We start from the raw sequence: 25383 nt of genomic DNA on the forward strand, positions 1-25383 counted from the left end.
TGCAGCACCGAGAGGGTTAATCCGATGACTCGACTCCTAACGTTCTCTATTCTCTTGGCAACCGCTGACCCGTGCCTAGCAACGGTCAGACTAGGCGAAAGCCAATTGGTCAGTTGATGATGTGGGTGACGTCACTGCTCCGAGGCCGGAGTGACGGGGGGAGCACAAAGTGGAGCGAAGCGGCGCGGGGATGGAGGAGCTGAGCGCTGTGGGAGAGCAAGTTTTCGCAGCGGAATGCATTCTAAGGAAAAGACTGAGAAAGGTCGGGGGAAAATGCAGTTTGTAAATCAGGCTCGCGATATTGCACAGGGTTTCATTCGTGGTGATGTGGGGAGACTGATTTATTGTTGTTTATTTTTGCAGGGGAAGCTGGAGTACTTGGTGAAGTGGAGAGGATGGTCTTCCAAGTGAGTGGCATCAGGTTTAACAATACAACAACAGCAGCAGCGTGCTCCCAACTCCAGCAACGAGCTGGCCTAAGAGCTTCCTCCTTTGTTTCCCCCCTTTTCCCGTGCATCTTATTTCTTCTCATCACTTCCATTTAAAAATAAACATGCTGTGTTCTGTTTTCCTATACTTTGTTTTACAACCCTATAATTATACCTTTCTATTTGTTCTCCTTCCACCTTTTGATCTTTAATTGTTGATTTGTGTTATCTATTGTTTAATATATCTGGAATCTTTTTAAATGAGCTACTTTACTCCAATAATTTCTACTCTTGCTATATCTTGCTCAGGTATTTAAAACTTCGTTTTGTAACTTTTTAAATTTGTTTTTCTGCTTAAATTCTGACTTGGTTTCACTTTTTGTTAATTGGTAATATCTTTATTTGTATAGATGCTTTATTATTTTATAACATTTCCCTTATTTTTGTTTGCCTCTCCAAGCATGTTTTCTTTAAACACTTAAAGGCTTTTGCGTCATTACAAAGATGTTTGTGATTGTGTGATTTTTTACAAAATGCAGTCAATAATTGTGTTAGATTACAAAATTTAGGGATTGTGAGTTTACTGTTTCTGAATATTCATTATTGTCCAAATGAGGTTTTTTTTTGCTTGTTTAACATATAAAATTAATCATGTGTTTTGTTGCATCTTAATAACTTAAAATTTACCTTTATTTAGTTACTGTAATTGTTATAATATTGTAGTTTTCTAAAATGCATTGTGATCATGCACACCTCCTTTGGGTGTCATAATTACTTTTGGTTTTTTTAAAAAGGCACAGTAGATAGTATGCTAATCTGCTTTTGTTTTGATATAATCAGGTGGGTTCACACTAACAAGCTGTTCCACAGTTTACTTGCTCTCCATCTGTGCATCCCTCCCCCTTACAAAAGTGCATCGGTTTTTCTATATTAAACCAAGTGTGAACTCATGATATGATCCTTATTCTGTTTTTATTGAGCTACTGGACTTGAGTTCTTGAGTTGTAATAGAAAGAATACAATATATTTGGCCTGAGCTTTTGCAAACAGTAACAGATTTGGTTTGCTATCCTTTTTGTTTGATGTTTGTGGGAGTGAGGCTGGGGGACTCAAAGAAGTAAAATCAAGTCAGATGAGACAAAAATGGAGTTGGAAGTGGCATTGAAAGCACAGAAGCCCAGATTTTTTTGTGACTCAGCTCACGAGGGTGCTTTTTAACCACCTAACCCAAGCAGAATAATAATAGCTTTGTTAGTGCAAACCATTGTATTTATGTTGCAGTGTTGAGAGGGCAAAACTTTCAGTTTTAAGATGCAACAGACATGGAGTCCTGGCTGAAACATTCCACTTGCCAACTAACCTGGGGCTACTTTCTACAAGCCACTTAACAATCTGCAAGAAACATTATCCCCTCATCTTCAATTCCTTGTAGTATATTTCTCTGCTCTTTTTCTAGCTGTGCATAATCCTCTGTGGCCTTTTGCATTCCTTTCCCGCTCAAATAATCATTTTAAATCTAAACCATTAAAGGCACTTTATTTCTGTTAGGCTTAGTTGCTTCTGCTTAACAAATCAGTAGTATTTTTTTTTGTGAATGAAAAGTCACTTAAAACCCTACATTGTGGAAAGTTTTTCTAAGGTATTTGCTGTGGGGCTGTTTCTTTCTTTTGAAGCTGAGTGATTTTACAGTACAACTATTTAAAAGCCAAAAAACCTATAATTAAATGTCACATTTGCAATACATTCTATTACTTTTTAGTCATCTTGAGGTAGGAACTGGTTTACAAGATTCTAATGGACCTTTAACTTGTTTAGCCTTGTACAAAAATGCAACATATCTATTCTTTCCTCTCCTCTTCCCCAACCAAATTCAGAATATTTTAGGACTACTTTATTGTGAAAGGAACTTGAAGAAACAAATCACAAAAGTGGTACACAACTGCAATTTTGAAACAACTTTCATTGACATGCACTGCAATTTTAAAAAGAGCCACTCTACCATGGCTTTCCAAATATATATATATTTGTTACAGGGGCAGGATGAAAATTAGTTTCTTACACTCCTCAATTACAATACCCTTAATAGCATGGGTGCAATGCATTAACATACTGATATTTAGATACTATTTATAAGTGTTTTTATGCTTTTAACAGAGCATTGTAATTTTACTTCAAAACTGCCCCTGTGACTGGGAGATCTATGCCACTTGCATATGTCAGTTAAACCACAGCTCAGAACTTCCTTCGTTCAGGCTGTGCATGTGGTTGCTATTGTGTTTGGTTTGGCTGTTGTAGAATTATAGGGAACTGAAGGCAGATTGACACATTTAGACTTGATTGTGAGGAGTCCCTGCCAGATTGGTGCCTGATAAGTCAAGAGATATTTAAGTTTACAGACCAGTCTGCATTAGTCCTGTCATGGGAAAGTCTACCATACACTTCAGATTATGACAAATATGGAATTTCTTAATCTTCTAGAGAAGCACTAAAACTTTTGAGAAAAATAGTGAAAGAATTGTTAGGCACTCTTAATTTTTAAAATAGAAACTGTGCAACCCATGGACCACGAGGACCCCACATGGAAGGAGAGAGAGAGAGATTCACACTTGGGTGTTTTAATCCACAAGCTTATTGTGGGAGGTTGTGACTTAAGCCAAGTTATTCACTTTTTGCAACTAGCAGGAATAAGTGTACTAGGCTGTTGACCATTGTGTTCTTTGCCCTTATTATTGAAATATGTAAAGGCACATCAAAATGGGGTTATATTTATAAGGATGAGGTTATTCGTAACCTGAAATCAAATGAACTTGCAGCACAGAAGGAGATCAATAGGTCAAATGCACCTTTGGAACTCTGAGAGTCTGATTGCCCTAACCTTTTCCTGTAAAATTTAACAATTTTCCTTTCCTTAGTTAAATTCTCTACTGTATGAGGGTAGGATCTCCTAGCAATTGATCGCTTCCACATTTCTCTGCTCTAAAAGCAAAATGCTGCAGCTGCTGGAAACCTGAAATAAAAACAGAAAATGCTGGAGATACTCAGCAGGTCCGTAAGCATCTGTGGGGAGAGAAACACAGTTAATGTTTCAGTCGTGTTCATTCATCAGAACCATGTTATGAAAGGTCATGACCTAAAACGTTAACTCTGGCCGGGATTTTACGATCCCATCCACGGCGGGAATTGTCACGAGCGGAATGGAAAAGTCGATGGACCAGCCAAACGTCTGTTGACTTCCGACAGGAGGGCGGGACTGAAAACCCCAGCCTCTGTTTCTTTCTCCATAGATGCTGCCAGATCTGCTGAGCGTTTCCAGCGTCTTGTTTTTATTTCATCTTTCTACGTTCACCAGTTTCACTACTTTCAGGACCAAGCGCTATTCTATGAACCCCAATACAAGCCAGCTCCAAGGAGTACTGCATCCATGGTTTGAAAAAGCGTCATAAACTTGTGCACAATGTTGTCCTCTATATGAGTGGACACCACAGTAAGTCTGCATGGGATTCCCAGATATGGGAAAGTGTAATAGAGGGCAGTGCAGAATATTGGCCCCTTGTGGAGACAACTGAACATCATCATGAAAAGGTACTACAGCCTACATGAATTCCACTTCTTTTAGGTGAATAAGAGTCAGAACAACAGACTTATACACACTTTTTTTTGGGTTTGAGTGCACTACTGAATTTTCAGAGGAGTTTTTTTTTGGATGAGAAATTAAACAGAGGATCTGTCTGCTTGTAAAGGTGCATGCAAAAAGATCCCACACCATTATTTGAAAAAGAACAGTAGAATTCTCCCAGTATTTCATCCCTTAACCAGTACCTTCAAAACAAATCAACTGTGCTATTTATAAGACCTCGTGTGTGCAAAATGAGGTGTCTTTGTCAACAGTGACAACACTGCAGAAGTAATTGATTGACTGCGAAGTGCTTTGGGAAATGAAAAGTGCTACAAACAACTTTACAATGATAAACTTCCATGTGGCACCATACATTTGTATGCTTGTGATTCTCCTCACAGCTAGTTCCGACGTTGCTTGTGCCATCAGAGGAAAATTGATAGGCAGCTCACCTCAGCCTGTTCTCTTGTGCCTATCTGGGAATAATTTGAGTACTGAGACCTGGGAAAGTAAACTGTGCACAGTGTGATATATTAAAAAAAAATAAACGTGAGAGTAGAGAAATATGAGTGCATCTACATTTTTTTTTAAAAAGTTATCATTTTTCTTTATATTTTTTACCTTTTTTATTCTTCCTTCCATTTTCTTTTCTTGTTTCTTTGCTCTAGTTGTTCTTCATTTTTTTTTTGTTCTAGCTTCCTTATTTTCTAATCTATTGCTCTGGCATGCTTGTTTCTGCTTCCTAACTCTGTTACACTGAACCTTCGTTTCAGCTTGAATCTGCTGATTTTTTTCTTACCCAGACTGGTGCAGTGCTGAAGGTTACTTTGCTGCATGCTCCTGAAGCCTCCTTCTTCACCTTTCATTCCATTCCAGCAAAACAGGAAAGAAAAATAAATATTTCCCCCACACACTAAACAGTCACCTCATCAGGCCTGTCTGGCTTACCGCATCTCTAATAGTTGCTGGTATTGCTCTGCAGGAAAAACCTGAGGTTTCAGTTGGGCAATTGTAATGGATGCAAAGAATGACCCCAAGGTCCTAGTGCCTGCAGGTAGTTTGAAAGAACTGGCAGCAGCCTGATGTGCATTCTATTTTAATCTAAAGACATTTTAAAGTGATTTGTAAATAAGTGCTTTCTGAGTAAACCTGTATTCATAATTCATAGATTTATCATTACAATATAAATAGCAAATCACATTGAGGCGTCTTTATTTTCCTGTTGCATCTGTGTCTGTTATTGTTGGTTAATCTTTAATTTTTCATATTCATAGCATTCTACATTTTCCAGTTTTGTTCTGATCTTGCATTCTTTTTGCAACAGAAGGAAAGAAAGTCTTGCGTTTATATCGCATCCTTTACAACCTCAGGGTGTCCCAAAGCACTTTACTGCCAGTGTAGTACTTTTGAAGCGTTTTCGCTTATAATGTTTGAAATAGTATATAGGTTACCAGTCTAAGAACTGAATGTCATTCAGTGTGAAGTGTGTGTTTCTTTTAAAGTTAGTCTAGTTAAAATCTGCATTATTTGTACATTTATATTGGGTTTTTTTTGCCAAAATTTGTAAATAAGCAAATATCCAGAAAATCCCAATATTAAACTTTCATTTAAGCCTGTAAGTCTGACTACTGATGTTCACAACCTCCTTATCATGCTTGATCCCAAGTTAAGCCTCTGGTTCCAGAATCTCTACATTGTGAAGTTTGCTTCCTTGCACCTTCTGTCATATCATCTGTCTTCACATCCAGGTGATGCTGAAACCATCATTCATTCCTCTGTCACTTCCAGACTTGACAGTTCCATGCCTTCCTAAACGACCTTCATATCACCCAAAACTGGTGTGCATATCATATAACCCCCACTGTCTTGCTTACCCATTGCCCATCCTTACTGATATACATTGGCTTCCAGTTCTACAATTCCACATTTAAGATGATCACCCTTGTTCTTAAATCATTCCATGGCTCTGTCCCACCCCATCTAAAACCTCAAGTACTACAGCCCCCACAGGGGTCTCTATTTTTCAGCTTTGAGTTTAACCCCCCCCACTCTTTGACCCACCATTGGTGGTTGTGCCTTTAGCTCTCATGCCCTAGACGCTGGCATTCTCTCCCTAAAGCCCTCAGCCTCTCCACTTCTCTCCAGAAAAGCTCAACTTAAAACCAAGCTCTTTGAACAATCTTTTAGTTTCCCTACATAATCTCTATCTGTTTGGTTGAGCAGTCATTTTTTTCCCCTTTTTGTGAAGTGCCAGGTGATGTTTTCATATGCTAAAGGCACTACATAAGACACACTCTCCACCTACATGAACAAGGGCAGCAGTGTATGGGAATGCCACCACTACCATGCCATATACCATTTTGACTTGGACATGTGTTGCCGTTTCTTCATTGTCATTGGGTAAAGTCCCAACAACACTGTGGGAGTGCCTTCGCCACATGGACTGCAGCCATTCAAGATGTTTCACCAGCACCTTTCAGAAGTTTTAGGGATGGATAATAAATACTGACATTGCTCACATCCAAAGAATGATTTTTTTTTTAATTGTAAATTGTGATTGCATTAGTTTCCATTCAGATTCTTTCATTGCTGCCTAATATTTTCACTTTGTGTTAGTCCTAGTGACTATTACGGGCTGACACAAGTGGTGAGCAACATAAATGTAAGGAATATTCTACTGCATCACACATTTTTACCACAAAATTGCTGCTTGTGATATTCAGGTACAAAAGCTTAAACACATTGATACAACATTCTTCTGGTTGCTGTTTTAACAAGTGCGTTAAACTTTTAAATGGACTTATTGCTTAATTGATACACTGGATAGAGGAATGTCCTAAAAACTCAATAAACTTACAGTTTTTAATATTAGTGTACAAATGTTTAATATGTCGCATTTAGAATGACAAACCATTAAAAATTCATTAACACCTGTTAATGCCGTGTGTGAAAATTATGCTTTGGTTAATTTTCAATAATAACTTTCTTGTGCATACAAGCCTTAGTTGACCTTGATGTACTGGTTAAGTTTTAATTAACAAAACTGAGTTCACAGTAGAATGTTAGTTTGTTGGACCTGTTGTCAGTGGGCCATGTAAAAGCTGTAGCACTTTGCTCAATGTAATTCTTCAGTTTCAGAATTAGACTTCAAATTGTGTCAATTCAATAATAAAACAAATGAAACATGTATGCCTAAAAATAATTCAATATAATAACAAATGTAACAAGGAATGTTTAAAAGGAGAATAGTGTGATGTGGATTTAGCAAAGCTTTATAGGTTTGGGTTTGGTCAAGTTTGATTTAGTTCAAAAGTGCATTCAGCAGGTTTTCCATTAACACAGAAAGTGGTCTCACGTTTCCATCTCAGGGAGATTTAATTGGCTAAATTGATCTAATTGGTTGACAACAGTCAGATTTTTGACATTTTCAGTGCAGGCTGAAGTAAAAGTGTACTGCACTTAATACATACACAGGTAACTGGCAGAAATATCAGTAAATCTGCAATTGAATTTACAGAATTAGTGAGGATTAGTTCAGTATCTCAATAGAATAAAGTACAACATCTACATTTTGCTTTACCTTGTTACTGAGATATTATGTTGTGTTTCTCTGACAGACATAATAGCTGGGAGCCAGAAGAAAATATTCTCGACCCACGGCTCCTGCTAGCTTTTCAAAGGAGGTAAGAATATTTGAATACCACATGGTTTTTTTTTTCTTCTTCTCCCTCCTTTACTCTGTGTTTTCTTGTTCTATACCCCAGAAAAGAGGGTGAACAGGTCACCTGTACCTTCTGCCAATCCTGATGTTGACTTTGAAACACAAAAGCTCAACTCCCCTTCCAATTTTTGATTTATTTCCATTTTCCTCTGCTTAGTCTGCCCCGCTCCTCGATTGGTGCTGCTCAGGTCGGAATTTGTTTGCACCTTTTTCCTTTTTTATTGTGCATTTGAGCAACATGCTTGAGTTATTAACAGCCACGTGGATATTTGGTTCTATTGGGAGTGACGATGGAAACATTTTTTTTTGTTTGTTGCAGCCAACAAGAGAGAGAACTGCAGAATCGAAAACGAGGCAAGAGGCCCAGGGGCAGGCCACGAAAACATGTGGTATGATTGATTTTTCTTTTGTTGTTTTATGTCAGGCTAATGGTCAAAAGTGTACTTTTTTTTTCAATTGCTCCTGTGCTTAAATTAGTTCAAGTCGAATTAGTACTACAAGAAAACCATTTCTGGAGTACCACAGAGTGTCAGTGTTGTAAATTCAAATAGCAACCTGTTTTAATAAAGTTAATTTGTACAGTTAATTTAATCAGTTAGTCAGGTAAATAATGTGTAACAGCAACCAATACCAATTTTACACCCTGTCCTGATTTGTAAAGAGTATTATAAATATTTAATGACAATTTCCCCAGAGTTTTATTCTCGGATAACTAGAACCTCCTGCTGTTGGTTGCATGTTAGTTTGGATAGCAGTGAGCCACGTCTCTTTGGGCTTCAATGGAATCATTTCATGTGGAAAATAACAATGACTCATTTATCTAAAAAGCAAGTTCTCTTGCTTCGCAGACAATATAACTCCATTTGTGTCCCTTTCTAGTGGACGAGTTAAAAACTCTTTGATGTTCAGATATTACTTTATTATTGTATAATGTAGGTTTGAAGAACAAATCCATTGTGATTGCTTGATCAGCCATAACAAACCCCATGATGTGTTTGAAGTACTCATGTTGACTTATTTCCATTATTTTGGCAGTGAAATGGGCAGACACATTGCAGAGAAGTGTGAAGTGATGCATTTTGGGAGGAATAATAAAGAGAGACCATATAACTCAATTCTTAACATGGTGCAGAAACCGGGAGAGCTGGGGTTTCACATACAGAAATGTTTCAAGGTAGCAGGATAAGTTTAAAAATCTTTATTAAAAGCAGCTGATGGGACCCTTGGCTTTATAAACAGAGGCATAGAGTACCAAAGCAAGGAAGCTTTTGTAAATTACTGGTTAGGCATCAAATGGAGTGCTGTATCCAATTCTGGGCACTGCACTTTGGAAAAGATGTCAAGGCCCTGGAGAATTTGCAGAAGAAATTTACCAGGACTGTAGATTATTAATGAAACTTCATCCACTGGCGGGATGAAGTTTCACTACCGTTTTGTAAAAATTTTATGAGTTTGTTATCAACATGTCCTAACTCATGTGACATTGTCACATGAGGAGGACATGTTAATAATTTTAAAATGTCTCTATTTTTTGACTTTACTTACCATTCACTAAACTCCCTGAGACAGGACTTTGCCTCTGGGAGCAGTGTGCTCTTTCGCATGCACGCGCGAAAGAGCACACTTTGACAGTTGGGCATCCCCCCCCCCCCGGAACAGGAAACGCATAGCCTTAAAAGGCCCGCCCACTCAAAATGGCGGCGGGCCCTGTTTCGGCAGCGGGGTTCAGCTGCCCGCCGAGCCGGTGGGGCCTGCCCGCCAGCCAAGGGCTAAATTCTGCCCAGAATCACCCTGAAATGCAAAGATAACCCCCAGGTTCTTTACTGCAAACCATCTTCATAAACTCCTCTCCCCGTCTTCTCCACCTTGCCCCCCTAAAAAGCATGAGCAACTTTTGGACTTCTTTTTCACTAGGATTGAGGCCATCCAATCAGCTGCCCCTGCTCCTTCCCTACCTTCCCGTGGCCCATCGATCCAAACTTCTCAAAGGTTCCCTCCGCCTTAGCCTTGAATTCACATCTCTCTCTAGTTTCTCTTCCACCTCCCTCTCGTCTTGTCATTGAGACTTTCTTCCTGCTCCTCAACCATGTTCCCAATAGACTGCTGACCACCCCACTTCCCTTCCTGACTCCCATATTAGCTAAATATTGTTAATGATTATCTTTCATTTACTTTACTCCTCCTCTTCAAATCTGCTGTTATCAACCCTTCTAAAAAAAACAACCCTCAACACCTCCGTCCTTGCAAACTACTGCCCCATCTCCAACCTCTCTCCTCCAGCCCTTGAATATGCTCTCACCTCCTAAATCTGCATCCACCTGTCCTGGAACTCCATTTTTGAAACTGTCCAATCAAATTTCTACCTCTGTGAAAGTACTGAAAATGGCTCTTATCATAGTCACATAGAATGCCATTTGTGACTGTGGTAAACAATTTCTCCTCGTCCTGCCTGCAGCCTTTGATACGGTTGACAGCACCATCCTCCTCAGTAAAACCTTCCCTCCATCATCCAGCAGGGTGCGACTGCAGTCGCCTGATTCCGTTCTTACCTATCCCTTCATAGCCACAGCATCACTTGCAGTGGCTTCTCTTCCCCACATCTTGGGATCTTCCTTGAGCCCTCTCCTGTTTTACATCTACATGCTGCCCCTCAGCAACTTCATCCAGAAACAGTATCTGGCTTCACGTGTACACTGACGACACCCAGTCTATCTCACCACCACCTTGCTTGACCCCTGCCTTGTCTCTAAATCAGATTGCTTGTCCAATATCTAGTACTGGGTCAACAGAAATTTCTTCAACTAAATATAGGGACGACTGAAGCTCTTGTTTTCAGTCCCTGCTACAAACTCCATTTCCAAGCCACCTACTCCATCCATCTCCCTGTCAACTGTCAGATGCTGACCCAAACTGTTCACAACTTTTGTGTCATATTTGACCCTGAGACGAGATTCTGGCCACACATCCACGTCATCACTAAGACAATCTGGCTCCAGCTCTGTAACATCACCTGACTCCACACCTACTTCTGTTCAGCTCATACCAGCCTTTATTATCTCTAGAATTGATCATTCCAAAGCACTCCTGACTGGCTCCCCACTTTCGACCCTCCATAAGCCTGTGATCATCCAGAAATCTGCTGCTGTGTCCTAACGCTCACCATCCAGTTCACTCCATCACCCCTGTGCTCCTTGATCTGTATTGGCTCCCAATTAAGCAGTGCCTTGATTTTAAAAATTCTCAGCCTTGTTTTCAAATCCCTCCATGGCCTTGTCTCTCCATATCTTAGTATTCTTCAGCCCTACAATCCTCAGAGATATCTGCACTTCTGACCTCTTGGGCAATCCTGATTTTAATCGCTTACTGTTGGTGGCCCTGCCTCCAGCTGCCAAGCTCTAGAATTCCATCCCTAAACCTCTCCGTCTCTCTTCCTTCCTTTAAGGCACTCTTTAGAATCTACTTCTTTGACCAAACTTTTGGTTATTTGCCCTAATATCTCGTTTATATGGTTTGGTATCAAATAACACTTCTCTGAAGTGTCTTGGGTTGATTTTCTATGCAAAGATGCTATTTGAGTGCAAATTGTCACCAAAGGTGTGGTGTAGTAGGAATTTTGGATTTACTACAAATCTAGACAGTGTGCACTACAAATCCTGGAACTCCCTCCCTAACGGCACTGTGGGTGTACCTACACCACATGGACTGCAGTGGTTCAAGAAGGTAGCTCACCACCACCTTCTCAAGGGCAATTAGGGGTGGGCATTAAATGCTGGCCCAGCCAGCGAAGCCCACATCCCATGAATGAAAGAATGAACAAAAAAACTCAGACCTCTTGCCTCCTTCATCTAAAATAAGCCTAATTGAAACCTTGACTCGCTGCTTTCAAGTTGAAGAGTTACTGCTTTGTTTACTAAGTGAAATGCAATCTGTTTCCAGTATCAGCTTTGTGAAAATAGTCTGCTTAGGAAAGTGTTGTGTCAACTAATCTAGACTGGCAGGCCCATTTCAATACCAAGGAAATGCTGCATTAGCAAAGCTGACATCCCTCAGCTGAAAAGCCCCTGTTCTGGTGCAGTTAAAAGATCCTGTTTCACTATTTTATTTTTTAAAAAAGAAACAAGCAGAATGTTCTCCAAGGTCCTGGTCAAGATCTGTCCCTCAACCAAAAACATTCCTTTTAACAACGGATCAATATGACTTTGGACTCACTCTTGTTTTGTGAGGATGTTGGTTTAAAATGGCTGCTGATTTTATCTACATAACAGCTGCTGCACTTTGCAAAGTAATTTACTGCATAAAGCGCTTTGCAGTCTTTCAATATGAAAAGTGCTTGCCTAAATGAAAGTGTTAGAATTATTAATTACAGTGGTGTTTTAAGAGGCTGCCAAATGTTGGTTCGTTAGAAATGCTAAGATATGCAGATCAAAATATGACTTCTCTTTTTACAAAACTGATGGTTGCTTTACTAAAAGAAGCAACTCTAGAACGGTCCCAACTGTTGAATGAAGAAAGGCAAAAGAGTTAAAAGCAAAAAACTGCGGATGCTGGAAATCCAAAACAAAAATAAAAATACCTGGAAAAACTCAGCAGGTCTGGCAGCATCTGCAGAGGGGAACACAGTTAACGTTTCAAGTCCGTATGACTCTTCAACAGAACTAAGTAAAAATAGAAAAGAGGTGAAATATAAGCTGGTTTAAGGCGGGGGGGGTAGAGCTGGATAGAGGGCCAGTGATAGGTGGAGATAACCAAAAGATGTCATAGACAAAAGGACAAAGAGGTGTTGAAGGTGGTGATATTATCTAAGGAATGTGCTAATTAAGGGTAGAAAGCAGGACAAGCAAGGTACAGATAGCCCTAGTGGGGGTGGGGTGGGGTGAAGGGATCGAAATAGGCTAAAAGGTAGAGATAAAACAATGGATGGAAATACATTTAAAAATAATGGAAATAGGTGGGAAAAGAAAAATCTATATAAATTATTGGGAAAAAAAAGGGAGGGGATCGGAAAGGGGGTGGGGATGGAGGAGAGAGTTCATGATCTAAAATTGTTAAACTCAATATTCAGTCCGGAAGGCTGTAAAGTGCCTAGTTGGAAGATGAGGTGCTGTTCCTCCAGTTGGCGTTGAGCTTCACTGGAACAATGCAGCAAGCCAAGAGATGTAAAAGGCAAAGAGTTACATTGCTGCAGGGATGTTTGGAAAGTATAGATAGGTCTTCATGGGAGTGTTGCAAATGTTTCTTTACCTCCTGCACGATTCAGGAAAATGCAGTTCTGGTCGTGCACACGGTGAGTATCTGAAGTTTGAAGATTGCCTGTAAAATTGTTCTCTTTTCAGTGGTTAAAACACTTGAAAGACAAAGTTAGACACAGGGGCCTGAACTTTCACTACAATGGAGAACCTCTCAGTTGCAGCGAAAATGGCAGACCCGCCCGGTATTAGGAAGTCCCACCCTCGAACATGGCACCTACTATTTTTGTGGGCTGGGGGGGTGGTGTTGGGAATGGGGCCTGGTCGAGGTTTGCACTTGGGCGTTTTGTGGAGGCAGCTGCCCCTATAATTCAGCTGCTGCCTCCACTCGAGTCAGGTTTGGGCATCACAAATTTCTGAAACGCAATGTGCGCAAATAGACCTGGTCGGAGCAGATCTGAACTTTGCTTATTTCTTTGCACAGCCAGGAGTATCCCTTTGGAGAGGTGCAGGTGCCCCTGTGGAATTAGCTTCAAACTTTTTTTTAACTGCCTCAGAATTGGCAACAACTCTATTAAAACTCCAAGGGGCCGGGTCTGCTGAACTCACGGCGCAGTTATTTTTGACCTTACTGACTTGTGCACCCAGGTGCCAGGAAGAACTTTGTATTTGCGAAGCGTGCATTGCACTTCATGTGAAGGAAGATACGCAATGAGCATGGCAGCTTCACACGTAGACGCCATACATAGAAGCCAGTCATGAGCAGCTGGAGGCCAGAGGGAAAGCAGAAGGCCAGGAGAAAGAGGCAGCACCATGTGCACCAGGAAGGAGGAGGAGAGTAGGGTAGCCAGGTAGGAAGGGTGTGCCAGACCTAGGACATCACAGCTCAATATGATGGAGAAAACAATGTCCAAGATGACTGAGGTTAAGCCATGAGGTGACAGTCGTATGTCACCTGGTCCAGAAACAACTCAAGCCACACTCTATTGACTCCCCACGACCTGCCAGTGGCTATAAAGGTAACCGTCTTTCTCAATTTTTATGCATCAGACACTTTCCAGGGCTCAGCACAAGATCCCTCTGCTACATCTCAGTCAGCAGCTGCATTAAGGCTGTAACTAATGCCCTGTTGCTCGTGTGGGGAATCACCTTAATTTCCCTTTAGATTTGGTCCCTAAGATGTGAAGATCCATGGCCTATGCCCAATTAGCAGGCTTCCCTCAGGTGCAGGGTTTTAGTGATTGCACCAATGTTGCCAGAAAGGCTCCATCTCATAATTTGTCATCTTCACCAACCGAAAGTCCTTCCACCCAATCAGTGTAGAGGTGGTCTGTGACCGCAACAAGGTCATGTGTGTGTAAAGTTCCCTGGCAGTTGCCACGACTCCTTCATTTAAGGAGTTCCCAACCCCCTCCGCTATTCCTGCTGGGATCCAAAGTGGCTTCAAGGGGGAAAGGCCTACCCCTTGAGAACCTAGCTAATGACCTCCTTTAGGACGCCTCAAACTGAGGCAGAGCATAGCTACAACAGAAGCTATCTCATCACAAGGAGTACATTCGAGTAAGCCTTTGACATTTTAAAGATGCACCTCAGGTGCCTCAATTGCTCGGGTGGAGCCCTGTAATATGCCCCAGCAAGGGTATCAAGGATAGTAGTGGCATGCTGCATGATGCACCACATGGTGAAGCAGAGGGGCATACAAATTGATGACAACAATGCCATGGGCAGAGCTCCAACCTCTGAGGAGTTGGTGGATGAGGAATATGAGGAGGAGGAACCTGTTATCCATTCTGACAATTTCCAGGCATGGGAGGATGAGGAGGCCACCAATGGCAGATCAGCTGGGAGGCGTGGCCATATAGCCAGGGCTGACTCTGTGCAGGAGGGGATCTTCGCCAGACATGTCCTTGTGCAAAATAGATTCCGATCTCACAAATGCAATCAGCCAGTCCCTGGAGAGCAACTTCCAAGTAAATAACCATTTATGTTGATGCCGCAATTACTCAAGAGAATGCCCATTCCCACAAGGAAGGCAGTCAGCATCAGTGAGTTTGACTCTGTTACAATAAAATGGCTGAAACCCTCATCATCATAACCATGGGCCTCAACATATTACAAACACACATGATAAGAAGTCCCTTGCAACTTGGCCCACTCACATATATGCCAATGCCTGTAAATGAGGTGCCAAAGCCACCACCTTATCCATAATCAAACAATGTCCACAATGCTGAGAGTCTTACAATCCCATCAGCATGTGGATGGTGTAATGTGCCAGCAAACGAGCAGATAAGGCGTATTGTGCAGGATGAGCCCACAACTGTGCAGCAACAGCACTTTGAAAGACTTGCACATCACCCATTCCGGCCAGTGGTCCAGTTTCTGAGGCGGGAGCCATATGCAACATTCCCGGCTTCCATAAGCTTCTGCTTCCCTCACAAAGCACATCCTCTGCCACCTGGAAGGCAAATGCTGCCAAAGTAGTGGGGACAGCAATGGAGCAATATTCCCTGGAGCATACATGACGTGTCAAGTTGGGATGCCTGCACCTAGGCCAGTGCGTGACACTGCTGTACGAATGAGTGACTTGCACCCAACACGCATGCTTGAAATGCACCTGCCCAGCATCTGTTCATTGATCATTGTCCATCCAAACTTAACTTTAAGAGACGTTCAAGAAGGAAGGAGCATCTCAGTGCTTGAGCTTTGAACTCTGGATTCTTATGAGATAAACCAGAGAAGGAAGAAGCCTTCCAAAGCCTCACAAATATGGTCAGACCTTTGCTCCCGATGACTTCACCACAAGATGGACCTCAGCATGCCGCCTTCATTATTACTGATAAGAACTCCCTTCGTAATGTTACCATTCCTTTGGAGTTCTGTAGTGTACAAACACACAGCAAGACATCTACAAGTGTATGTAAATATATTCAAGAAGTGCTCAGATGTGGTTTATGTAAATGTGAGAAGTGAACCCATTAGTGCTGTAAGCAAACTGGTGCCCTGTGTTCACGCACACTCCTGTGAAGCACCCCCTCCCCCACTTGTTGCCTCGGAGGAGGTGGAGGCAGGCTGCTGCTTACTTCTCAGCCTAATGAGGAGCGTGGTGGACGGCCTTATTATGCAGGCCCCTGTTGGGGACCTCCTTCAGACTGCTGCCTCTGCATCTCTGCATAGGCAGCCATGGTCACTGGCACATGTGGGACAGACAAGGGCTGTGGCAGAGAGCCTGGTGAGGTGGAAGAAGATAAGCGGGCTGATGAGCTCTCGGTATCGTCACCCTCCTCAGTGACCCGGGTTGGCCTTCAGGTAGGATTGGCAACAACTGCTGAACCAACAATGTGACTAACCTGTTCACGGTAGGCAGCTCCTCATGTATTCCATGCATGTCATTGCCCATTCTCTGAGTGGACTGAGGGAGGCTTGCACCCTTTCCTGGCCAAGATGCTGCTTTTGTATCCACTCCGAGTGTTGCTGCATATGTGTCTCCACGAGATTGGCCAATTTCTCATGGTCAGAGCTCATGCACCTGGGTCTTGGAAACAATGTAGAGCTCATGACTGTGATGGACTCATCCATTCATAGTCCAAGAGCTCCCATTGCCTCAGGAAACTCCGCCAGATGTCCACACACCTGCTGCTGATTATCCAAATACTGTGCCTCAAAAGCTGAATCCTGAGGCTCCACATTCTTGCCCAGTGGGCAATGAAGTAAGACCGTGTACACTTCGGATAACTCCTCCTGCACACTGGGGCGGTGACTTTCACCCTTTGCCACTGACTCTACACGTGTGCTACATCCCTCCGATGTGCTTGTATCTGAGTTAGCGGAGTGTATAAGATGTGACACGGCCTCCTCAGACATCTCTCCCTCCTCTTGATTCCTGAGGGATGATCTGAGACACAAAAGGAGTTATTGAAAAGGAGAAGTATTGCCCTTCTCATCGTGAAAACACACCATTGCCTTTATCCATGTTCGCTCTGCCCGTGTGATGCAACCTCATCCTCGCACTGCCTCTTACGCCACATCCTCTTGGGTTCCGTGAGCTGACATCATGACCTCCACCTTGTTCCAAGGTGATTTGAACACCGCCTATATCACCTGCTACTGGCAATTCACCATCACCAACAGACAGCTGTCCAGGGACCCTGGCAATCTCCATGGCCATCTGTTTAACCAAGCGAATTGTTCTCAGCCAGGCTGAGTCACCCCCAGTCCGGGCCAGCTCTTTAGCGTCCTTCACCCTTTTCGACTGAAATGACGTGATTTCTTGTTAGCCTGATATATAGTGCATGCAATAATATTCCTCTTCACTGTGTCTGTGCATCACAGTGCTCATCCAACACGTGTTCTGTGCACACTTACATGAGCAGCTTACACGTAAAAGCCTCAGTGCTGAAGCAGAGATATGTGCCAGGTCTCTCACCTTAGCTGCAGCATGCAGATATGACCCTTCCCTTGGAGCTCTGTGTGGATGAACAAAGTTACTCACCCTGCCGGAACATAGCAGGTCATTGAACCTTTTTCCTGCGCTGAATCCATGAGCGCTGATGCTCCCCTGCTGCACTCACCACAGCTTCAATTGGAGTCCAACCCATCTTGGCTGTCGCCAGCCAGCAGGGTACAGGACTCGTCTCCTCTTTGGAACCTCTTCCACAAAAACTTGAAGATCCTGTTCAGAAAAGTGTGGAGCATCTGGACTCATCCCTTCCCCTGTGTGTCCTATTGTGTGATATTCTACCAATAAAAATGTAAGATGAAAAGGATCGTGAGCCATTCAGATTACAATGCTCTCATTCGTTTTTGTGTGCTTACATGTACTAACCATTTTCACCATATGATTACTGTTAAGGTGTGAAGAAAATGGCTCTGCGCAGATTCTTGGGGCCATGTATGTTGTGGCTGTGACTCCGAGGTAGCATGTTGTTTTCGCAACCACTGACAGCCCCACTGGTTTACTCCCTCTTAGCCACACTGATGTGCCATGACCAGTGTGCAGATGTGAGGGAGCCAGTCAACTGTGTGGGTGCATCATGATTGATGGGTGGCAAAAGGGCAAGTGGATGGGATAATGACCAAGGCACTGTTCATTATTCATCCACTGAGTCTTGGCAGCTAAATATATGACTACAGAATATCTGTACCAGGTAGTGATGGCAAGGTGATGCCATCTCCATGGCTGTGTCTTGTGAGTCCACTCCATGGTTTAGGTGCTTTAAGTGCTTCAGTACAGTACATGTGAATAGGCAGCAACGATTACATTTTTCTTTCCTAGGGAAAGCCCATGATGGGCCCTCTGTCCCAGGGTCAGCTACCAGTTGGGCAACATTTACAGAACTCCCACTCAACTGACAAGCCAATGGTGTCACCTCCAAGGCACATGGACTTCACCACGGATGACCAACCTCTCAAATGATGGAGTCGGAGCAGGCGACCCCTGGGAGTACTGAGAAGTTAGAGGCGGGCCCCATGTGGGTTGGGGAACTTTTTAGCTGCGCCCAAGTTCCTCAACTCGCGCCGGGCCCACCTCTGACCCTTCATTACCTCCAGGGGTCACCCGCCCCCACTCCTAATATAGCCTGCCCGTCCCCTCAGACCAAAAAGCTGACGTTCGGTCACATGTTTTTAGAAGTTTGGTTTGTGGAGCTGGGAATTCGCATGACTCTACACAACCAACCTGCGGACAAATTTCAGGCCAAGGTTTCTTGGGAACTCTTGCTGGTGGATTGGGCTTCCAATTATCCTGATAATATTGCCCCACAGCGACATACCTGCATCATAGCACAAGTTGCATATGATATTGGGAAGTCCTTTATACAAATATCTATTTGTGAGATAGATTTGCCAGTCCAGCTATACTCTGCATGATACAGAAAACTCAAAATAGAGTAAAGTAAGATAAACTCTTTAAAATGAGTGTTGGAAATGATTACAAAAACAGAAAATGCTGGAAAAACTCTGCAGGTCTAACAGCATCTGTGGAGAGAGAAACAAAGTTAATGTTTCGAGTCCGTATGACTCTTCATGGCCACACGGACCCGAAACGTTAACTGTTTTTCTCTCCACAGATGCTGTTTAGACCTGTTCCGAGTTTTTCCAGCATTTTCTGCTTTTGTTTCAGATTTCCAGCATCTGCAGTATTTTGCTTTTATCATTGGAAATGATTAGACTACTTTAATCAGTCTAGAACAGAGGAACTCCAAGAAAAAGTTGAGAGAAAGAAATACAGAAAAGGAGATGGCAATGGGCGTTATTTATTGCAGCTATGGCAAACGGATCATGATCGCAGTACCCCTAGCTAATTCTGATTTATTTTTCATGTGTAAAAGTAACAAATTGCCATATCCAGGTTCTGCTAACACCAAGTAATGTTAGCTACTTCCAAACATTCTATGTTTAAAAAAAAATAGCTGGAACTGTGAAGGAAATGTCAAAATTATTGAATTTCAGGAATGTGACAGCAAGAATTTAAAGCCTGGTCATTCTGTCAGAAACCCTATTGCACTGTATTATGACAGAACTTGAGTTAACACAGCTGGTACCTTGAGGGAATCAGCGACATCCAGTGCATAATCTGGATGACTGATTGCATTAGCTGCTTGGTTTTTACTGGAAAATTGAATCCTTTTGTGAATAAGACTACATGTTAAAGTTCTGTCCCTCGACATCCAAAGAATGATGGAAAAGAGACAGATAAGTATTCACTCGGTTTGGTACTTTTTGCTTTGTTGCACTTTCATTGTAATCATGATCCCTTGATTCTTAATTGGGAATGTTCAGTTGTTGAATTAGAAAGCCAAAAGTGCTCATAGGATAAAGTGATTTGGGGAAGAGAGTTTTAAAATGAGTTTCTTTTTACATTTTAAGTGTTTGCTCTCCCTGCTACCAGCACCATGCTGGTCTTCCAGCTGAGTAACTTAGACAGGAAACCTGCTTATTCACTTCTGCGAATTCCTCTCTCTAACTAATTAATAATATAGGTATTCCTAGACAGCAATCTTGGGCGACTTGATATTTTTTTCCTCTTTTTCCCTGACAACCCAGACGAAATGAGCTGGTGCTATAAGTTGTGGTCATGGACCATTTCTTTTTTACAGCTATATGACATAATACATTGTAAATGGATAGACATGAAAAGGGATTTTAGCTGTTGGTTAGCTGACTACTCAGTAGATGGGCTGACTACCCACTCTCTGGAAAGAGGGACAGTCCTGTTCAAAGACCTGGCCTTGTTAACCTACTGGTGAGCTGCACACCTCAAATGGGCATCTCACTGGCTCCGAGCCAGTGCAATGCCCTGGCTGCCAGTCCAGAATTGTCTTCACCATAAACTGATTCTGCAAATAAGACAGCTCTATAGATTGATCACATTTGCTCTTGCAGCAAGCGCCCCTTTAAAGATGCAAAACAAAAAAGCTGGAAATGTTCAGCAGGTCAGACACCATCAGCGAAAAGACCAAACCAGTTGATGCTTCAGTTATGAATCCTTTATCAGAATGTTCTGGGTTTTCATGAAAAGCCCAATTTGCCTGTACTTTCCAAAGATGCAGTCCGACGTTCTGAGTGTTTGCAGTATTTTCTACTTTTGTTTCAGATTTCCAGCACCTATAATTTCCTTATTTTTTATTTTGTTTGTTGTAGAATTTTCCAGGGACAGACTTAGTTTTTGTTCTCTTTGTTTTGCTTAGGAACAAGAAGCTCCTCTTTCATCAAAATCGAGCAGTTCTTCTGAAGAGGATGAGGATGATGATGACGAAGAGGAAGAGGAGGAGGAAAGTGATGATCAGACCCAGACTACATCCAGGAGCAATGAACGGCGGGAAGAATCGGATCACATCCCTCAAAAACGGATCCAGACTGACATTGGCCAAACTAAAACAGATCTGAAAGACACTGGCAAAAAGAAACGCACCAGCAAAGTAATCTGCAGCGAACTTCGAAAGAACATTAAAGTGAAACCAGGAAAAGCTTTAAAAACATCTGGAAATGATACAAGTGGTGACTCTGGAACAGATGAATCGTCAAAAGAGAAGCTGGAAAAACCAGAGGGATCTTTGAGTGAGAATAACGTGGGCTCAGAAAACAGCACTTTGGAATCTTTGAACGTATCTGGTGGGATGTTAAATTCGGGCATTTTCAATTCATCAAAATCCAATAACCCCAGGTCAGCCTTGCAAACAGCAAATCGTACAGGATCAGGCCAGCACACATCCAGCTTACATCCTGCCAGTCCAATGGCACTGAATAAATCTGCCTCTGAAATGCAGCCTGGGAATACAACAATGCTAAATCCACAAGGAATGAATGAGAAAAATAAGGTAGGATTAATTAAGAATCCTGGAAATGCTAAAAACTCGGTAGAGTTGTGCAAATCGGACTGCGACTCAAAGGGTTTGAATATTACTGGACCAATAAAAACCAATTCCAGCGTTTGTAGTTCAACTAATTCAGGATCAAATTCCCAGAGTGGGAACAGTCAAAGCCCTGGTGTTCTTGGCCGTAATTTACCAGCACCAAATTCTCAGAACACTACTAATTCAGGATTAAATTCACATGCCTTAAATCTGCAGAGTACCAACAAGATAGGACTGAGTTCAAAAAGTGTAACTAGTCCATCGGGTTTGACTTCAAAGAATATCAACAATAATTTGTCATTTGTGATTTCCAGGAGTGTTGGGACTCCAGGACCGAATTCGACTGAACTGAACTCTCACGTTGTTTCTAATAAAGTATTAAATTCACAGACTGTCAATAGCCAGGCGTTATGTGAGAGCAGCGGAAAAGATGGTGTTGAGAAGGAGAATCAGATAAAAGTAGATAAGGAGACAACAAATACTTCAATCCATCATTCTGACAACCAAACCAGAGACAGTGACAAAAAGGATGTTTCGTCTGAGATATCCAAACAGAGCAGCAACATGCCAACAGAACTGAGCACAGGTGAGGAGACGATGAGTTCAGACTCTGATCATGACTCTTCATTTTCGAGCATGATTCCAAACCCATCCATTTCCATTCAGACAAACCAAGACTGGAAACCCACCCGCAGTTTGATCGAACATGTGTTTGTCACTGATGTAACTGCCAACTTGGTCACAGTGACAGTGAAGGAGAGCCCAACTAGTGTGGGCTTTTTCAACATCCGACATTATTAGAGTTATTAGTTGAAAAACAAACTCTAGTAACCGAATGTTAATTTTCCATGGAAATCAGTTTTGATCTTAGCCTTTATGACCTTGTTATTTTGTACTTTACAGCTATAAGCACCATTCACAATGATGCACAGATTACAGTTTCTTCCACTTCGAACAAAGAGTGCATTAAATAGAAAGTAGCCCCTTTGACTTGGCTCTTTTTGTCAGATTTATTCTGCCAATCAGCAGTCCAACCCGTAAAAGCTTTCTTTTGTATGTAGGATGTATTATGTAAACTGAGTCTGATCTGAGTACCTGCAAAATAATATCCGTATTTGACTGTCCGTTTTTATAAAATGAAAGTAAAAGAATTAAAAACATGAACAAATAAATAATTTGAATTGATGCCAGGAGCAGTAAAAGCCTGGGGAGATCAGCCATGATGAAGGGTTATGTTTTAGTGGTATATTCTAGGTGTTTAGTCAGTGCATGAAACTCTAAGTTTAGAAGGAAACGTGACCAGGGAGGTATAGTATAACTTGTTGCTGAAACAATTTGATTTTGATTTATCTTTGTTAGGAAATGTAAGAAAGTTACTACCCAGACTCAAGTGTACATGCCCTTATCAGCAGAGAAAGGACCCAATATTGACCAAGCTGTGGAAATTCAGGGTAGTTCAGAGTTGACACCGAAGCAGAAATTCACACCATCACTAATTGTTTGCTTCAGTTGAGTTGATTAAAATTAATGTTCCACAGGGGCAATATATGGGAAGTGAACAAATTAATGCTACTGGATAATATAGATGGGCAGTTTTACTCTGATCCTTGTACAATGGAAGCTCCTTGAAACACTTCCAAGGTGGCAAAAACGTGTTGTTCAATAATTTGATCAGGAAAACCCTACAAAAGGTACGTATGTTTTTCTTTTGGTTAATGGAGCCCATTAAACTGGTTAATAGGCACGATTTAATCCATGCTGATATTCTGTTTTAGAATCAGAATGATCTTGAGGCCACCAGCATATGAAATGACGAGATGTAATTTTGAGCTCATTTCATTGAGCAGCATAGTTTAGGAACTAGGTTATAGGATGGAATAAAATACTAGCCTCTAATCTTTTGGGCACGCGTTTAATCCCTCCCCGCTGGAATCAAAGTATCTTTTCAAATTTCTCACAATCCTATTTGAAATCTTCAGGTTTTTAAACCCTAGCCAATCTTTACTTCCTATTTATGTCCCCTTCCTTTTTTATTCTTTTCAAGCCTGGTGGTATCCCACACTGTTAGATTTGGCAATTCAGCTGTTGTTCAGCAGGTAGCACCCTCACCTCTGAGACAGAACTTTATGGGTTCAAGTCTCACTCCAGAGGCTTGAACACATAAGCCAGGATGACACTCGCAGTGTTGGACTGTCGCAGGTGCTGTCTTTCAAATGAACCATTTTAAAAAACCACAAGAACCTGTGGGACCTGATTAATGCAGCTGGCTAGATGGCTAGAGAGTGCTGCAGAATCACACCAATGGCACAGGTTCAGTCCTCATACTGGCAGCAATAGTTTGTGGCAGCCTGCCTCCTCTTGCGAAGTGGTGCCTCTCAAGCTATACATAAACTATTCTCTCTCTAATGGAGAAAGATGGTTGTGGTCCTTTGTGGACTATGGCTAATTACCTAGGTGTTGGATTCACCGTGGAACCTCGATTAAACTACCAGCTTGAGATTTGGCCACCAGGGCTTGAACCCATGACTCTGGTGATACAGAGTACGCCTGAGCAGATGTACTCAAGCCTTTGAGCTTGTTAGAACCATAGAAAAGTTACAGCGCAGAAAGAGGCCATTCAGCCCATCATATCTGTGCTGGCCAGAAAAAGAAACTAGCCGCTCATTTTAATCCCACTTTCCAGCACCTGGGTCCGTAGCCTCACAGGTTACAGTTGTTACTTATTCTGCCATTCAGTTAGATTATGGTTTATCTATATCACTTGATCCCCTTGCCTAACCTGTCAATCCCAGTCTTAAAAATTTCAATTGATCCAACATCCACAGCCTTTTGGAGGAGAAAATTTCACATTTCCATGAAAAATGCTTTCTGACTTCACTCCTGAACGGTCTCACTCTATTGTGCCCCCTTGTTCTCAATTCCTCCAGCAAAGGAAATGGCTTTTCTGTATTTACTCTGTGGAACCCTATTATTATTATTATTATAAATACCTCACAATTAGATCACCTAAATGCAAGGGCATACAGCCCAAAATTATGCAACATATCTTCATAATTTAACTATTTAAAGGTCCGTCTACAATGTGGCGATTCTACACTATTGTCTCTCCACGCATTCCACCAATATCATGTGCCCAGAACTGAATGCAATATTTTCGATGGGGTCTGGCCAAGTCTCTACAGCTGAAGCATAAGTTTCTCCCCTTTGTTTTCCAATCCTCTTGGGATGAAAACTAACATTTCCATTAGCCTTTTTGATTATTATTTGTAGCTGCATGAGCCAAGTTCGTAACCTAATTAATAACCTTGCTGGTGGTTTAAAAGTTGTGAAATGTCGTTTTAAAATTAAATAGCTCACTGTCTAATAGATAAATGCCCATATGGATAAGGCGTTCGGTGATCCTGAAACCATACGTGAGCAAGGAATTAATCTCTACAGGTTGGGGGTGGGAAGGAGAAAAATAAGGGGTAAGAAACTAACTTTTTTATTATTATTATTAATAAGGTCTTGAATAGCTGTAGATTTAACCTTTAGGCTAACTCTCAGCAGTAGGTTCAGCATTAACTTAATTTTTATAAAATTAAAATGTGTATCAAAGTGCTACTGTGAAGTTGTTTTTGTACTCGAGTTTTTTCTCAAAGGAGCAGAAAGTTGATAAATAAAATTTAAAAAACTCAAACCTCAATGAAGTCATTATTTTGTACGACTATAATGCTTGTGAAAAATCCACTTTTTCTCCCCCTCGCCATACCTTACAGGAATCATTGAGTTGCAATTCAGCTCCCACTGCTTTAAAGAACAGGACTGTTTGAGCTGCCTTACTCCACAGGTGTTACCCATACTGTTCTTAAATTAGCAGGGTGCAGTTTTTACTGGAGCCCCAGCATCCAGCAGCCCATCCATGTATGTGTTCAGCTTATGTGATTGTAACCGCACGCCCTCTCAAAAGGCACTAAGCATTTCTAGAGTGAGTAAGCCCTCTGTTCATAAACCAGCAATTATTACGAAATGAAACTGTTTTCAACTTACTTGTGCATTTATTTTTTAATTTACATAAAATTATAAATAAAAGTTATGG

General features: G+C 41.8%; 1 protein-coding gene across 2 annotated transcripts; it reads left to right on the forward strand.

The window, feature by feature from the left end:
• Positions 1-156: 156 nt before the first annotated feature.
• Positions 157-24978, forward strand: cbx2 (chromobox homolog 2 (Drosophila Pc class)). 2 transcript variants are annotated; one of them, XM_078571033.1, is made up of 5 exons: positions 157-262; positions 364-407; positions 7662-7727; positions 8085-8154; positions 20640-24978. In XM_078571033.1, exons 1-5 carry the CDS (start codon positions 191-193, stop codon positions 22104-22106), a joined length of 1719 nt encoding a protein of 572 aa, XP_078427159.1. In that variant the 5' UTR covers positions 157-190; the 3' UTR covers positions 22107-24978. The 2 variants fall into 2 exon arrangements, with proteins under 2 accessions (XP_078427159.1, XP_078427160.1); XM_078571034.1 differs by lacking the exon at positions 7662-7727.
• Positions 24979-25383: the final 405 nt, after the last annotated feature.

Source organism: Cetorhinus maximus, chromosome 24, assembly GCF_964194155.1.
Source record: "Cetorhinus maximus chromosome 24, sCetMax3.hap1.1, whole genome shotgun sequence".
NCBI classification, from domain to species: Eukaryota; Metazoa; Chordata; class Chondrichthyes; order Lamniformes; family Cetorhinidae; genus Cetorhinus; species Cetorhinus maximus.

Excerpts from the sequence above, each read along its gene's own strand:
- cbx2 (XM_078571033.1), top strand. The coding sequence starts at position 191 with ATGGAGGAGCTGAGCGCTGTGGGAGAGCAAGTTTTCGCAGCGGAATGC. Across the intron at positions 263-363 it reads TAAGGAAAAGACTGAGAAAG|GGGAAGCTGGAGTACTTGGT; the intron begins GTCGGGGGAAAA and ends TTATTTTTGCAG. Across the intron at positions 7,728-8,084 it reads CTGCTAGCTTTTCAAAGGAG|CCAACAAGAGAGAGAACTGC; the intron begins GTAAGAATATTT and ends TGTTTGTTGCAG.